At 46.7% G+C, this 17,688-nt stretch overlaps 1 protein-coding gene across 10 annotated transcripts in view; it reads right to left on the bottom strand.

Moving 5' to 3' along the window:
• ADCY10 (adenylate cyclase 10) overlaps positions 1–17,688 on the bottom strand; it is a 120,922-nt gene that overhangs the window by 95,591 nt on the left and 7,643 nt on the right. For 4 of the 10 annotated variants that reach the window (XM_053246702.1, XM_053246704.1, XM_053246703.1 and 1 more), the window contains exons 1-5: positions 16,340–16,574; positions 13,324–13,428; positions 11,683–11,721; positions 10,109–10,252; positions 4,394–4,599 (exon numbers count right to left, since the gene is read on the bottom strand). In XM_053246702.1, the coding sequence (XP_053102677.1) occupies positions 4,394–4,599; positions 10,109–10,252; positions 11,683–11,721; positions 13,324–13,428; positions 16,340–16,529 (684 nt within the window). In that variant the 5' untranslated portion in view covers positions 16,530–16,574. Of the gene's footprint in view, positions 1–4,393; positions 4,600–10,108; positions 10,253–11,682; positions 11,722–13,323; positions 13,429–16,155; positions 16,268–16,339; positions 16,575–17,688 lie in introns of those variants that run through there. The other 6 variants (XM_053246705.1, XM_053246706.1, XM_053246707.1 and 3 more) reach the window with 2 other exon arrangements.

A 17,688-nucleotide genomic window follows, 5' to 3' on the forward strand; every position in this document is an offset into this window, starting at 1 on the left:
CCATTTTATTTATTTATTTATTGTTCAAGTCACATAGCGCCTTTCATAAAGCATCCCAAGGCTGTTTTAAAAAGTTAAAATACAGTAAAATTCCATAAACATGATTTAAAACCTTAAAATCAATTAAACAGTAAAAATCATAAAACACCAAAAAAAACCCCAACCACCATTTTAAAAAAAGACAACAGAAGCAGGAGAACTGAAAGTAAGGATGTGCGAACTGGTTCAGGGGTTTGGGGGTTCAATGGTTCGGGGTCAAACCAGAAGCACACACCCCCGCCCCGGTTCCATCCGGACCAGGACCAACCACCAGTCTGCAAATTATTATTTTTTTCGGGGATTTTTTTTTTTAACCTTTTCTCCCCTCTGGGAGAGTTCCTGGGGGGGAGGAAAAAAAATCCCCGGGAAAATAATAATAATAATAATAATAATAATAATAATAATAATAATAATAATAATGAAAAACAAGTTAAAATAATCGACATAGCAATACCAGGGGATAGCAGTATAGAAGAAAAAGAAATAGAAAAAATCACCAAATACAAAGATCTACAATTTGAAATTGAAAGGCTGTGGCAGAAAAGACCAAAATAATCCCAGTGGTAATTGGCGCCCTGGGTGCAGTTTCAAAAGACCTTGAAGAGCACCTCAACACCACAGGGGCCACAGAAATCACCATCAGCCAATTACAAAAAGCAGCTTTACTGGGAACAGCCTATATTCTGTGACAATATCTATAACAATTGACAATAAAATTCTGGCATCCCAGGTTCTTGGGAAGGACTCGATGTCTGGATAAAATAAACCAGTCAATAACACCTGTCTGACTGTGTAAAATAATAAATAAATAAATAAATAAATAAATGGGGGGTGTCCGTGGAGGTTCCTCCTCCCCCCACCGGGCTTCAAATTCCTCCCTTGGGCCTTTTCAGCCCATTTTTTGGGCTGTTCGGGCCTTCCTAAATTGGCGTGGTGGTCCAAATGGTGGCCGCCACGCATGCACAAATGGCCTCTGTGAGGCCCTGGGCCATGCCATTTGTGCATGTGCGGCGGCCACCATTTTGGCCACCGCGCCAATTTAGGAAGGCCCGAACAGTGGAGGTAGAGGGAACCTCCGTGGAACCCCACCCCTAGGAACTCCTCCGGAGAAGAGAAAAGGTTAAAAAGGGGGGGGGGAATATTTGCGAACCTCCCCCGGACCGAACTGGTCTGGTCAGGTTCAAGTCACATTCGGACTCGAACCGAACTGAGCCAGCCGGTTCCATGCACACCCCTAGCTGGGAGGCCAGGCAACCCCTAAGGGGTAAAAGCCTGAACACATAAAAAGGTATTTAGTTGTGTTTTTAAAACCAGCCACAAATGTCAAAGATCAGACATTCACTAGGAGAGCATTCCAAAGCCTGGGGGCAACAACAGAGAAGGCCCTGTCCAGCATGCACAACAATTCAGCCTCTCTTAATGTCAGCACACAAAGCAAAGGCCTTGAAAACCTTGATGAGCAGGCAGAAATCCTTGGGAGCAGGTGCAGCCAGTACAGCTTTTTCAAAATAGGTGTAATATGCTCCAAGTGAACAGTTCCAGATAAAATCCTGGCAACTGCATTCTGCACCAACTGAAGTTTCCAAATTTCAAGGGCAGTTTCAAGTTCCAAGGCAGCCCCACACAGAGTGTGCTGCAGTAATCCAGCTGCAATGTGACTAAGGCGTGGGTAACTATGGCCAGATCTGTCTTCTCAAGAAAGGGACACAGCTGGCACACTAGCCGAAGCAGTGCAAAGGCACCCCTGGCCATCACCTCCACCTGAGCATCCAGAAGCAGAGCCAGGTCCAGCAAAACACCAAGCTGTACACTTGCTCTTTCAAGGGCAATACAACCCTAAGCAGAGGTGGTTGAATCACCCTATCCTGATTCGCCTTTCCATTGACCAGCAGCACTTCTGTCTTGTCTGGATTTAATCTCGGTTTGCTAGCCCACATCTGGTCCATCATCCCCATTGTGGGAGGCTGCAGAAGGTCTCTAAGCCTCTAAGCCAGTGGTTCCCAAACTGAGAGCCTCCAGATGTTGCTGAACTACAACTCCCATCAGCCCCAGCCATAATTTATTGTGGCTTGGGCTGATGGGAGTTGTAGTTCAGCAACGTCTGGAGGATCCCAGTTTGGGAACCACTGCTCTAAGCCCTGGACAAGCTCCACCCTGGGAGATCAACTGTTGGCTCCTCTTTAGCAGGAAGGATAGAAGAAACCTCCCGCCTGAGACAAACCTTGCCTCAGTTTCAAGGTCTCCATGGTCTTGATCTTTTTGGCATAGCTACTTAGTGAGCTGGGTCTCACAATCAGTGAGACCCAGTTTACGAGAGTGAGCAGGGAGAGCGGGCTAAGCCCGCTCTCCCTTCACATGAGCAGGGCGGGAGCCCTGGGTGGCTGGATCGGTCACCCTCATGATTGCCAGCTCCGTGACGGAGCTGGCAGGGGCTGGGGGGAACGGGGGCTGATAGGCCTCCGGAAGCTCCAGCATGCCCTGCGTGAGTGCGCAGGGCATGCTGGCGAGACCCCTGGAGCCGAGAGGTGGCTTTTCGCCTCCCCACCAGGGGTCTCCTCGTGAGTAGCCACTGCGCGGAGCCACACTGTGGCTACTCGTGATTTTAAACATCGGGTTTGCGGAGCACTTGCTCCGCAAAAGCGGTTTTAGGGGCAGGCTACTTGAGCGGGTTACTTGAGCGGGTTACCCGCTCAAGAACCACCGGTCTCGCAGCTGAGCCTGGTGGTTCTCACAGTTACAGAAAATCGGGCTAGCTGAGGCTAACCCAATTTTCTGCAATTGTGTGAATAGCCTCAGTGTCTCTGATCTTTGGATTAACCCTTGACCCCTTGACTTTTGATTTGTCTACCCAGCTTGACCTGGACTTCATTCTTGACTTAAGGCTTGCTGTGTTATCCTGGTCAATCTACAGTATGTGGGTTCTGGCGCCCTATGACTCTGACTTGCACTTCATCTCCTGCCCCCTGGTTCTTGGCTATCTGCCAAGAACCCTGATTCTCCCAGTCCCAATTTTGAGCCCTGTTCCACTTCGAACCCACTATATATGGCTCAACCTGATGTGTGCATTATTGCATTCCTCCTCAGAATTTGCAGTTTAGTTGCTATTTGCTTTGTTTGAAGTGCAGGCACGATGAATTATCTGTAAAAGTCATGCACTGTGATGCAACATTGTGTATTATAGCAGAGCACTTACCCCAATGTTTAATAGAATAAATGCTTGCAGTCCCATTCTGTTCATATTTACTCAGAAGTAAATAAGCATAAGACAGCAGTCTTTGAAAATGTGTGTGTGTGTATGTCCAGCTAAAACATGGTTCTGACCTATCAGAGCACAGTGAGGCTCTGGTGGTTGGAAGAAGGTCATTCTACCTAGTTCAGAATAATGCTCTGTGTGAAGTAAACTTGACTGTGAAATGAATGGTCAGACACATCCCCATTTGTTCACTCAGCACCACAGATGGCTCTCTTCATGGTCTCATACAGCTTCGTTGACTTTGTTTTTCTTAAGTTTCAGCACCCTGATATTTTAATGCATTTTTCCCAAGGAGGACAGGACAGGTGGAAGACAAATATTTGTCAGCCATGTCTTGCCTGGGGCAACAACATATTCAGTTTTTCTCACCAATTTCTGCCGTAATAGCATGCATCAATGATGGTAGAAACATCTCAGAAAAAGAGGCTACAGAAGAATGTCGCCAAAGCATGCACTAACAAAAGCATGGACTAACTTCACCAAGGCAGGTTTTTTTCAGGCTGCTGGAGAACTGGGATGGAAAGCTGTCCACCATAACTTATATGTGCACTTATGAGAGCTTTTGGAGATTGTAGGTGAGCACACAAGGAAGCAGCTGAGAACCCAGAGATGGGATGAGAATAAGGTTTAGCACTGCATCCCATTGTACAGTGCAGCACAATGCAAAGAGAGACCTAGTGCCCTTCGAGCTTGCAACCCTTCCAGAGAGATCTTTCATAGCTCTCATAGACACGTCTACAAAAGAGGATGCCTGTGGCACCAACTCTGAAATTCTGTGTCCCAGGCCACATAGATCCTATGGAGAGAAATTGTGGTGAAACATGTTAAAACACACACACACACCTCATTTCACCCAGACTCAGTGCAAGGTAGCCACATATGCTCAAGCCTTGAGCTAACATAAAGGAGGCAAGGGCCACATTTGTCAAGGGCCAATACCCTGTGGTGCCCCATCCTATGCCTTTCACATATCCATCAGAGGCACTGTCTTAAAGTCAATCACATTCTGTTGCTCAAAGTTTAAAAGTTAGATACAGAAACAAATCAGCATAACAGTAGGCAGGGCTCTCCACTGCAACAAACACTACTGTAGGCACTCACCCTGACAGCTCGTTCACCTTGAATTTTTTCGACCTCAATTAAGTTCCGGTCACATAGCTCCCAGCAATTTGGTGACAGGATAATTTCACTTGCTTTTGCTAGGTTTTGGGCCAGCCGCACTTCATCTACTGCCCGGCCAATTACCAGGAAATATTGGTGCCTGTTGTCTCCAATAAGAACTTTTGAGATGTGACCTGCAGATAGCCCTGCCAAGAAGTGCACCATTATCATTATTGTTTTATTATAAAATATATTGAGACTAAAAAGTCGCCAAAGTGACATGCAATAAAAGATTTAAAACATTAGCAAAAAAAAAAAGGAGGGGGGAGCTACAAATCTTCATTCTACATCTTTGTTGTGGAACCTGACTAACTCACATAAGGAGTCTTTTCATAAATAACAATCAAAAGAAATCACATTTAAGCAAAACAAAATAAAAAGAGATGTACAAAAATAGCTGTAAGAAAGATTGCTAATTAATTCTTGAAGAGCTAGGGCAATTTATTTGCAAGAAATACTCATTTATCTGATAGGTAGGATTTGAAAGGGCAGATTTAAAATATGCAAGTATCATGCATTCCTGATGGAACTTGACCTTGTACATGGCAATTGAAATTGGCCTATTTTAAAATTTTAATGTTATGGTAAGGGGATCTCAGGGTCAAAAAACAGGTGACATTTTGTTTTGCTTTTTAATAAATGAGGATGGATTTCAACTATGCTATTTTATGTATTTTGTGAACATACCAAAATAAAAAGTTTTAGAAGTTAAACAAAACAAAATAAAACAGGGTGACCACAAGCAGTTGCCAAGAGAAGGGCCATCAACATCACCCAGTTCTCATCGCCACAAGAAATCCCACACACAGACTTCACCTTCTGCAAACCGAGCAGTGAAATATCTGGACCCATTTCAAACTGGCTTCTGGACAGGCTATGGAGTGGAGATGACCTTGGCTGGACTGTTGGATTATCCAATTAGGAATTGACAGGGGGAGTGCGACTCTGTTGGTCCTCTTGGACCAACACTTCACCAGCTTTTGACCATTGACTATGGTATCCTCCTGGATCACCTGTTAGGACAGTAGCGGCTGGTGCGGATGCTGCTGGTGGGGTGGCTAGAGGCACCTTTAAGTGTAAATGAGTAGGTGCTTACCTTGCTAATAAACCTCTGAAAGTTTCTCTGAGCAGCGGCACACTGCCCAGCACCTCCTGCGGTGGGTGATTAGCTCCACCACTCACCTGGCCTCTGCAGATGCATGCAGGCCATTTGTTGGCCATGAAAATGGCCTCCACCCAGCAAGTCTCATGGCTGAATGGGGATTTGAACTCAGGTCTCCCCGGTCCTAGTCCATCACTTTAACCACTACACCATGCTGCAGGCAAGGGCAGCTGCAGGCAAGGGCAGGGACACTCCTGCTCTTGTCCAGTGACTTGCAGGGGACAGGAAGGAGCACAAAAATCCCCATTCAGCCATGATACTTGCTGGGTGACTGTGGGCCAGTCACTTCACTCTCAGCCTGACCTACTTCACAGGGTTGTTGTGAGGAGGAACTTGAGTATGTAGTACACTGCTCTGGGCTCCTTGGAGGAAGAGTGGGATATTATATTCTATATTATTAATTCTTCTAGATGGGCCATGCGCCCTGCAGGGTGGCTGGAAAGCAGTTTGATCGTTGGATCGGGGGCGCTGTGAAGCAGCAGGGAGCTCGGACGCTGGGGGCAGTTTCGGGGGCTGGACAGTTGGCTCTGAGGGCTGCGGGCGGCAGACGGTTGGCTGAGCTGCACTGTGAAGTGGCAGGGAGCTTGGATGCTGTCAGGCGAGCAGGTGACAGTCTCTGGCAGTGGCAAGCAAGGACTGAGAGACAGAGATAGAAAGACGGAGGACAGAGAGCACAAGCACGAGCACGAGACTTGTGGGGGGGGAGACTTGCAGGGGGAGCAGGGCTGGCGAGAGCAAGTGAGAGCGTTGCAGGAGTGGTGAGAGACTTGAGGGGGGAGAGTGGGGTGGCGAGAGCGAGCGAGAGCATTGCAGGAGTGGCAAGAGACTTGTGGGGGGAGAGTGGGGGTGGCGAGAGCAAGCGAGAGCGTTGCGGGAGTGGCGAGAGACTTGCGGGGGGAGAGCGGGGGTGGCGAGAGCAAGCGAGAGCGTTGTGGGAGTGGCGAGAGACTTGCGGGGGAGAGCGGGGGGTGGCGAGAGCGAGCAAGAGTATTGCGGGGGGCGGCAAGAGTGTTGTGGGGGTGCAATGCCACAGGCTCAGTGCAAGACCACACAGATGCTCTGTGCAGGGTCAGCTAGTAAAATGTATAATGAATGAATAGTATGACATGTGTCTGTGCAACTATTTCCCTTAGGGGATAGGGCTGCTATAGGAATAAGGATTTGAGCTCCCTGCCTGGCATCTCCAGGTCGGGCTGAGCAGGAATCCTGCCTGAGAGCCTCGGGAAGCCACTGCCAGTCTGTGTTGACAGTACTAAGACAGCACTAAGCTGGATGGACTAATGGTCTGACTCAGTGGAAGGTAGGGATGTGCAAAACGTTTCGGGCACAGAACGATCTGTGCCCGAAACGACCAATTTTGAGTGATTCGGAGCCGAACCGAATCACCCCCAACAAGTTCCGATAAATTTTGGACCCGAAACTAATCACCCCTGTTTCAGGTCCGAATTTTTCGGGTGTTTCGGGTCTCCATTTTGTGCCCCAGAAAAGTGCCAGCCTTGTCTTCTTCTTCCCCCTCCATTTTCAGTTTGACGTCTATTTGAATTTCCCGCCTTTTTGCCTCCATTGATTTCAAAGCAGAAATTGCTTTCCTTTCACTTTAATTGAAAAGGTCCTGGGGCCAAAAGAGTGGGGTGGGGTGGTAGTGCCCAATGGGTGGAGGCTACCACCCCAATTACAGAGTGATTGGGCAGAGGGCTGATTTTTGGTGATTTTTTTGAGAGTTTTAGTGTCTATGGGGCAGATTGGGGGCAGAAAGTGGGATCTGGGGCAGAAGAGTGGGGTGGGGTGGTAGTGCCCAATGGGTGGAGGCTACCACCCGAATTCCAGGGGGATTGGGCAGAGGGCTGATTTTTGGTGAATTTCTGAAGTTTAAGCGTTTTTAGGGTTTTCCCCCTTTAGGTATAATCGCTTCACGTCAGGGGGAAAGGGGTGGCCTAGAGTGGGGTGGGGTTGGTGGTGGTGCGGGGTAGGGGCAAGGAAGTTAACTGAATTTTTTCAAAGGATTTAGGCAGAGGGCTGATTTTTGGTGATTTCATATGTTGGAGTTTTGTTGCTTCTGAGGTGTTCTGGGTGTGGATTCTGTGATAGCAAATGAGATTTTCAATGACACACCATGAATCCACTCTCATCTGCTATCATAGAATCTAAACCTTAAAGATATGTGAACTTCAACAATTCACCAAAAATCAGCCCTCTGCCCAAATCCTTTGAAAAAATTCAGGTAGCTTCCTTGCCCCTACCCGGCACTACCACCAACCCCACACCGCTCTAGGCCACCCCTTTCCCCCCGACATGAAGCGATACACCCTCCATTCTAACTAATGGGGGAAAACCTTAAAAACGCATAAACTTCAGAAATTCACCAAAAATCAGCCCTCTGACCAATCACTCTGCAATTGGGGTGGTAGCCTCCACCCATTAGGAACTACCACCCCACCCCACCCTTCTGGCCCAGATCCCACTTTCTGCCCCCGATCTGCCTCAAAGACACTAAAACTTCAAAAATTCCCCAAAAAGCAGCCTTTTGCCCAATCCCCCTGAAATTTGGGTGGTAGCATCCACCCATTGGGCACTACCACCCCACCCCACTCTTTTGGCCCCAGGACCCATTTTTCTAATCCAAATTGATTCAGATTCAGATTCGGATTAATTCAGCTCCGAACCGAATCGGGGGTGATTCGGGTGGGCAAAATTCATGCACAGAACAGAACAGGGGTGTTTCGGTTCGGGTCCGAACCGAAACACCAAAAATCTGAATTGCACACCCCTAGTGGAAGGCAGCTTCCTATGTCCATACTTTCCCTTGGGCTAATTTGCAAGGTGGCTGCCACTTTAAGGAAGCTCAGTGCTGTTTGCTGGACAGGCTTTCCCCAAGCAAACTTCTGCTTGCTTTGCAGCCCACTGTTATCCAGTCTCTATGGTATCCCCAGGGAGGGAGCCTCAAGCAGGGTCCCACAGCGTTCCGTGGCTCCACACGGGCACTGGGAGGGGGTAGGCAACCTCCCCTGCTTGCTGAACCTGGTTTTAGAGGAGGGGCTGGGAACTGGGTGACCCTCTTTTGAAACAGCCCTGTTTGAGAGCTTGCCGAGGTTCCACATGGTAGTGCTAACCCCACCTTCAGACCTCAAGCCCTGTTTTTGCTGGTCGTGAGAATAGCTTCACTGTTTTTAAAAATGAGGGTAAAAGAGCGTTTGCTCCCTTAACTTCATTTAACTTGGCGGCTACTTAGGCGGATTTGCTGCCGTATAACCACTGGTATTGGGCGCGATCCCAATGGTTCACACAAGTGAGCAAAACCAGGCTGGGCTCCCTTAGCCCGGTTTTGCTCCCTCATGACAGTGCCCTCATAGTGTGGTGGCCATTAAAAAAAATTAGATACAAATATGCAAAATCTGTCATTATACCCTGTCAATATGCTCACAGTATAGCTTGCTTGTTATGTGTTTCTTCTTAAGGACTACCTGCTCTCACACAATTCTAGCTGCCCATTAAGATCTTCTGGGCAGGCTACATGGCTGGTGATCAGGCAGGCTCCTTCACTGCAGTGCCCAACCTCTGGCTTTATCTCCACTGGGAGATTTGTGAGGCCCCATCTCTTCTGGACTTCTGACAGCTGGACATGGCATCATTATTTCATCATGCCTTTGAGGATGATTGATTCAGGGAGATCTTTTGAACCATGGTTTTAATGCAGCTATTATTTTGCTTTCATTCTGTTAAATTGCTTTTATTGTAGTTTATTTCTGTTTATATTGTGAGCCATTTGGGGGAGATGGGACAGGGCTACCCCAGGAAGGGCTAGCTGTGTGGCGCCTGGCAGTGGTGCAGAAGCAAGCCCTCTTAAGTACTGCTTCTTAACCTAGGTTTAGGGCATGGACACACTCAAAAAATGAGCTAAGTGATCCTGTGCCTGCCATGGCTGCTTGCAGCCACGGCTGACACACTCAAGGGGGAGGGGGGCTCCCAGTAATGCACGCACACTCATGTGGTGCATTATTTGAGCTCCAGGGGGCGGGATACCATGCTGTGGTGCTTCCCTGTACCCAACCCCCGGAGCTGCCTTGAGAGCGGCTGGGGAAGTTGCCGCTCATCTGGGCGGGCGATCCACCCACCCAGAGACTTCTCTGTGATCGCCTGTGGGGAGGTAAGCACTTTCGGGCTTCCTTGCTGCAAGAGAAGGTAGCCCTTCTCACTGATAGTGAGAAGGGCTTCCTTGTGTGTCTGTATAATCTGAATAAGAGGCTAATCTGTGAAAGGGGCAGTAACCAAAAGAAGAGTGCAGTATTGTATAATGTATGGCTGGTAAAAGAGAGGGGCTGCCTGCTGCCTAAAGCCAGGGGCTTGAAAAGAGCAAGGAACCCTGCATATTCTGGCCCAGTTTCCATCTTTCTCTGCTTCTGTTTCTCCCAGCACACAGTGGGGTTGACTAACACTCACACTAGCCTTGTACTTTTCATAAGCAATGGAATGTGTTCTGAGAGGAGAGTCCGTACCTATTTTCACTTTCAACTCCAGTCCCACCTCAACATCATAATCGCTGAAAACTTGCTGGATGCTGAAGCTACATTTCACTGCCAGTGTGATGATGTCATGGATATGGCAACGCTCCACTCTCCAGAGCGCCAGGATTGCATCCCCTGGGGAGGTCAGAGAGAAAGGATTGGACTTAGAGGAGCACTGATACCATTGCCTCATCTGATCCGGACACATTTGTCTGCAAACACCTGGCCTTTCTCAAGCAATTTGCTGACAAAATCCCTACAGTATAGACTGCTCATGCATTGTTACCTGCAATGGAAACGGATGGTGTCCATCCATACTTTGCACTTCTTGGTGGCTACTAGTTGTGAATATATTTACTGATTTCCAGGAAAATCCAAATTTGCTTCCTAATGCCTTCTCTCTGTCCAATCCCCAATTCCCCAAACACCTCCCCTTTCAGAAAAACTCGCCTATCTGGCCAAGTCAGCAGTGATACGGCAGCTGTCCTGTCGAAGGAAGAGAAGAGGAGGGTGATCCTACAATGATGGTAGCCCTTGGGAAAACAACGTTCCCCAATAGCCCTCATGGCCTTTCTCCTTCTGACATGCTAGCAACATGCGGGGGAGGTAAGTGAAGAAGAGATCTGATTGCCTTCCTTTCCTCTTCCAGTGGTAGGAGAGCTGCTGTTAGCCTGGCCAGATAGGTGGGTTTTACTGAAAGGGAGAGGGGATTGGGGGTATTGGTGAAGTAGTAGGTAAGCCAGGAATTACCTCCATCTTAGATTTTAAATCCAAGCTGGAGAAGAATTTGGGCACAAGCAAAGTTCGCCTGTTCTGTGAAGTGCGTTTTATAAGCTCCCAAAGATCATTTCTGAGCTGAACCCTGAACCCAACCGCTGTGTCAGTGGTTCTACTTCAGGCTCCACTGTGCTCTCTTGCCTTTTCTTGGCATATTGGGGTAATTGAGGTATAGAAGCCCGCACAGCAGGATTCAAGCTTTCCACCTGGAATCAAAGATAGTTGCTTTGCCACTTTGGTTTTTGAACAAATTTATCAAATGAATAATATGAGGGACTGCCATAAGAACAATGTGCTAAGGAGCTACCATTGTATTTGTGTCTCCAAATCTAGAAGTGTGTGGGCGTAGCCTTGTATATCCCACATATACAGTCCACCAGTCCATCTTATGTATGGCGACAATTTTGCCTCCACTGTGCTTGTGAGATGGAAATCTCAGGGGATGCTGGGCTGGATTCTGCCCAATGCAACCCAGCATATAAGGAAGATGCACAGTTGTACTGATTCACATCTTCCATGAGCTGCACTTTCTCATATGGTGACAACACATTTAACTTCAAAAAGGGCAGAATTATCCAGTAATTAGTTATATCAGTGTGGTTACACAGAACACTGTGACAACACAGCACATAGAGAATAAATGCTAATTATTACCTGGGGCATATCTGGAGTTAAAGTAACCACTTTGGAGTTGGGATATTGTCAGGCTCCATTTTCAAACATAATCAGAATTTACCCCCAAACTAGATGATACCATATTTTTACTATCTTTTCTGCACAATCCATACCTGCAAATTTCAAAACATCACCTCCAAAAATCAGCACATCTGTTCATGAAAAGGAAGGAAGAAAAGGGTTATAGGAGGATCTTTTACTGACCTAGAGGGAAAATGAATTATTACATTTTTCAACAAACCTTTTAAATGCCAAAATACTGTAAATCCTTATGCCAGTATTCTCTCCATATTGCAGCTGGGGCTGATAGGGAGTGACTTGCTTCTAAGAGCAAGTTCATAGCAAAATTCAACCCAAAGTCCTGCTTCCCAGCTCCATTTCTTAGCCACTTCACAACACCAGCTTTTGATGGTTTCAGAGTGTCATAAGAACGTAATAACAGCCCTGCTGGATCAGGCCCATAGCCCATCTAGTCCAGCATCCTGTTTTGCACAGTGTCCCACCAGATGCCGCTGGAAGCCACAGGCAGGAGTTGAGGGCATGCCCTCTCTCCTGCTGTTACTCCCCTGCAACTGCTACTCAGAGGTATACTGCCTCTGAGGCTGGAGGTGGCCTTTAGCCCTCCAACTAGTAGCCAATGATAGACCTCTCTTCCATGAAGTTATCCAAGCCCCTCTTAAAGCCATCCAGGTTGTTGGCTGTCACCACATCTTGTAGCAGATAATTCCACAAGTTGATTATGCATTGTGTGAAAAAATACTTCCATTTGCTGGTCCTAAATTTCCTGGCAATCAATTTCATGGGATGACGCCTGGTTCTAGGTTTATGTGAGAGGGAGAAGAATTTCTCTCTATCCACTTTCTCCACTCCATGCATGATTTTTTAGACCTATTTCATGTCTCCCTGCAGTCGCCTTTTTTCTAAACTAAATAGCCCCAGGTGTTGTAGCCTTGCCTCATAAGAAAGGTGTTCTAGGCCCCTGATAATCTTGTTTGCTCTATTCTGCACCTTTTCCTGTTCTACAATGTCCTTTTTTAGATGTGGTGACCAGAATTGTACACAGTACTCCAGGTGTGACTGCACCATAGTTTTGTATAAGGGCATTATAATATTAGTAGTTTTATTTTCAATCCCCTTCCTAATGATTCCCGGCATGGAATTGGCCTTTTTCACAGCTGTCACACACTGAGTCGACACTTTCAACAAGCTGTCCACCACGACCCCAAGTTCCCTCTCCTAGTCAGTCACCAACAGCTCAGATCCCATCACCATGAGAGGTGGGTGGGCGGGCATGTTGTCACTTGTTTGCCCCTATGCTGTGGTCCCAATCTAGATTGGAAATCCCTGCATCTGCTATTTATCAAATAACACAGGGCCAAACAATATCGCGGGCAGAGTTCAATAGACATCCATGGGCAAACATCTCCCAAAGAGCATTCCAAGTAGCAATGGCCTGACTATTGTCAAACAACAATATTTTACCTATTATCCACCTATTGTCAAACAACAATATTTTACTATGTGAGTGCTGGGAGAATTTGATCTCTCTAAAACAACCTCTGTAACATGGAGCAATAACAGTGAATTTATTGCACTATGGACATATTAACTGTTTGGACAAGCCCTCAGTTGCCCAAACTATCTTCCCAAAAAGGAACAAGTGTTCCTTCACAAAATGCTATCTGGAAGAACAATGGATAGAGCCATCACATGGATGCTCTTTGTGATAGATCATACTCTGCTGCCATACTCACCCTCCACAATGTCGCCTACATAATGATTGAGAGTCTGCGTGAGCTGGTCAGCACCACAGTCCAAGTTGGTGTTCATGCTGAACTTTTCTGTCAGCGCTGTGAAACCTTTAACATGCATAACCAATTGCTGTTAATGAAACATGACTTAGGACTATGAATTTTAGCTGAGCTTATGGAAATGGGAAGGACAGCTGGAGTCTGATGGACTTAACCTGCATTCTGTGTGTTGCATGGGATTGCATCAGTCTGACCTGCTATTACCTACTGCACTGAATTTGGCTCTGAATATATAGGAAGGCAATGAACACCCTGAAAATTACTAGATGAAGAGCAGCAAGTTTCCCTACTGCAATTTACATGCACCAGAAATGTGTAGAGAAAGAAAAGCAGCATTGTTAGCATCATGGTAGATGCTTCTGGACAGAATTGGTCCTGTCCTCCTTATTGCCCTTGCCCTCATCTTTTCCATGTTCAAGAAGTTTTTATACATTGTCCAATTTATTGCACAAGCCTGAAATTCAGTGATGAGACATGAGTGAAAGCAAACAGACTCCAACAGCAAGGCAGCATAATTATTAGATTTCCAAAGCTCAATTTTCCCCGCCCATAAATAGTTCAGTTTTAGCAAACAACAACTAAATACTCCCAGTTCTCTTTCTAGTTCTGTGTCTGAAGTCAAACTGCTTCTTTCATTTTGTTCCCACCCCAAACTCAGATGTGTATGTCATCCTGAAGACTATAGACACATTTCCAGGACCACCAAGCTCCTCATCATCTGTTAATTGCTAGGTGGGAAAAACTCTAACTATAGTTTTCACAATAATAAGTAGGGGTGTGCAAGGTCCGGAGGCCCCCCAGTCCGGCACGGGGGGGCCTGTTACTTTAAGGGGGGGTGGTACTAACCCCCCTGCCGCTCTTCCCCCTCCGGCGCTGTTCCGTTTAAAGATCTTCTTGGGGCAGCAGGGAGCTCTGCCGCCCCTGCCCCCGTCGTTAGTCCTGAAGGCTTAAAAGCAACGAGCGCTAGCGGCGCACATGTGCCCTGCGCAGCGCGCACACATATTTGACGCTGGCGCGCGCCACAAACATCACGTGACGTATGCGCCACACGCTGCATACGTCACGTGATGCTTGTGGCGCGCGCACGCCAGCGTCAAAGACATGCGCGTGCCGCAAAGGGCGCATGCGCGCCGCTAGTGCTCGTTGCTTATAAGCCTTCAGGACTAACGACGGGGGCAGGGGCGGCAGAGCTCCCTGCCGCCCCAAGAAGATCTTTAAACGGAACAGCGCCGGAGGGGGAAGAGCGGCGGGGGGGTAAGTACCACCACCACCCCTTAAAGTAACAGGCCCCCGCCCATCCGGACCTCCGGACCGCCAAACCGGTCCGGAGGTCTGTACAAGTGTGCCGGACCGAACCATGCACACTACTAATAATAAGTCAAACTTATTAGTGTATTCTTTAGCTCTTTGTTAATTACTCTCAGATAGCTCTTTGGCCCCATCCACTCAACCATAGCTTTCTAATAATGTTTTAATATAGAATTTTTTGTTCCCAAGTTTGATGGCTGGAGGTATTCACAAAAATAACCCTATGCAGAAGGGAGGCAAGGCTTGGAGTGGACTGGTTAATTTTCAAGCTGGTGGGGCTTCATTTGGGATGCATGTGTGCTATGTGTGTGTGATCAGGGGCGTAACTACTATTAGGCAAGGGGAGGCAGCTGCCTGGGGGCCCCCACACCTCGAAGGGCCCCCCAGAGGCAAGTCACATGGCTATATATTGTGAAGTGTGTGTGTGTGTGTGTGTGTGTGTGTGTGTGTGTGTGTGTGTATCAGCGAGGGGCCCATTTTAAATTTTGTCTCTGGGCCCACTCCAGCCTTGTTACGCCCCTGTGTGTGATATTGTTCAAGAGCATAAAGTGCACCATGTCAGCACATCTGTACATTTTTCTGGTGTCTGTGTATGCTTCTGGGCTCCTCAGCTTCTACCCAGAGAACAATCACCACCATTTCCCACTCCACTTCAGGAATCATAGCTACCAAATCACTGGGCCAGTTCAGACAATACAGGCTCAAGTATATGTGAAAAACTAACCTGTAAAAAAGAGCTTTAATTTGTCCATTTAACAATTCAGTAAGCATCTAGTCAGACATCTTTAATTTGTATGAAGTTTTCTTAACTAATCATCTGAGTCAGATTTAATTTTAATTAGTTTTTTAAAAGAAAAACCTGTTTTTTAAAAAACCAAACAAAATATACTATTTGAATTTTTTAAAAATCTGTTTTTCATTTTTAAAAAATCATTTCTTATCATCTGCATTACATGATAAGCTCCAAAACCTCACATCTTCCACCTTTCCATCTCTCCATTCCACCTATGTTCACAGCAATTATATTACCACTCACACAGCCTCATACCCTGCCTTGCTTGAAACCTCCCTGATCCTTAAACTCCTCCAGATTGAAAATAATAACCAAGACCATCCTTTTAGTTCCCACTCCAGGACATAGGAGAGGCATCAGGGATCAGCCAAATGAGGCACCAGTCCAAGGGCACACAGCCAACCTCCAAGGCTCAAATGGGGAGTGCTGGGAAGAGGCAACACTGCCACAAATCTCTTGCATGGCTGCAAGTCTCTCCCATCATCCATTATACCTCCTCACACTCACCTCTCAATCATCCACACACAAAAATTTCCCTACGCTTGGGCCAACTTCCCATTTTCAGAGAGGGAGGCAGATAGGCACATCACTCAGGGAAGGAAAAAGGTTCCTGAGGTCCATAGCCAATGTACCCAGAGAGAAAAAATATGTGAATCAATAAAATGCATGCAAACCTGGATTCCTATGTGTAGAACTTGCAAAATTCATTATGAAACTATTTGAGAGCAGGTCACAAGTATAATCCACCACCTGCTACCCTCTCCCCACAGGTAAAACTTCTTGTACCTAGAAAAGAGGATGAGGGAAATAACTGGGGGTCTGGTTGTTCATATCACCTACTGAGCTTCCTGTGCCTACCTGAAATGTCTACAAAGAGCAGAACACCATCAAAGCTTTCAATGCAAGGCACTTCCTGGGTGAAATCTCCATACACTATGAGATCAGGGACATGAGCAGCTATTTTTCCAAGGGGTGAGATTTCGGCTTGTTTTTTGTCCCCATCTTTCATTATTATTGACACAGTGCCTGGTGTTTGTAAGCGATTCATTATGGCACCGTCTCAGAGCTGTTAAGGAGAGGCATTAGATCTTCTGCTCTGGTGCCCTAATACTGTGAGAGTTCCTACTCATGCTCAGATAGAATTCTTGCCAGACATGTGTCACAATGAACTGGCAGCAGCTTCTCCTCTTAGTTGCTGAACTACCTTGTGACAGGCAAACAGACTGGCCACAAGGTAAAGGCATACAGGAGGTAGAGCTAAGCAATGCAGGTCTGCATTAGAGTCAAACCTTAAGCCTCAAGGTATCACCACATAAAAACATAAAAACATAAGAACAGCTCTGCTGGATCAAGCTCAAGGCCCATCTAGTCCAGCATCCTGTTTCGCACAGTATCCCACCAGATGCCGCAGGAAGCCACAGGCAGGAGTTGAGGGCATGCCCTCTCTCCTGCTGTTACTCCCCTGCAACTGGTATTAAGGCAAGCTCCCTCTGAACCTGGAGGTAGCCTATAGCCATCAAGACTAGTAGCCATTGATAGATCTGTCCTCCATGAATTTATCCAAGCCCCTTTTAAAGCCATCCAAGTGATGGCCATCACCACATTCCATGGCAGAGAATTCCATAGATTAGTTATGAGCTGTGTGATAATGTACATCTTTTTGTCAGTTCCTATATTTCCTATCATCAGTTTCATGGGATGACCCCTGGTTCTGGTGTTATGAGAGAGGGAGAATATTTTCTCTCTCTCCACACCACACATAATGTTATAGATGTCTATCATGTCTCCAATCATGGTAGACTAAAAAGCTCCAGATGTTGTAACCTTGCCTCACATGGAAGGTGCTGTAGGCCCCTGGCCATCTTCTACACTTTTCCAGTGCTACAATGTTATTTTTATTTATTATTATTATTTATTTACACAGTCAGACAGGTGTTATTGACTGGTTTGTTTTATCCAGACATCGAGTCCTTCCCAAGGACCTGGGATGGCTGAATTTTATTGTCAATGTTGTTGCTGTTATAGATATCATCGCAGAATATAGACTGTTCCCAGTAAAGCTGCTTTTTGTAATTGGCTGATGGTGATTTCTGTGGCCCCTATGGTGTTGAGGTGCTCTTCAAGGTCTTTTGGAACTGCACCCAGGGCGCCAATTACCACTGGGATTATTTTGGTCTTTTTCTGCCACAGCCTTTCCATTTCAATTT

This window comes from Hemicordylus capensis, chromosome 4, assembly GCF_027244095.1.
Source record: "Hemicordylus capensis ecotype Gifberg chromosome 4, rHemCap1.1.pri, whole genome shotgun sequence".
Classification (NCBI taxonomy): Eukaryota; Metazoa; Chordata; class Lepidosauria; order Squamata; family Cordylidae; genus Hemicordylus; species Hemicordylus capensis.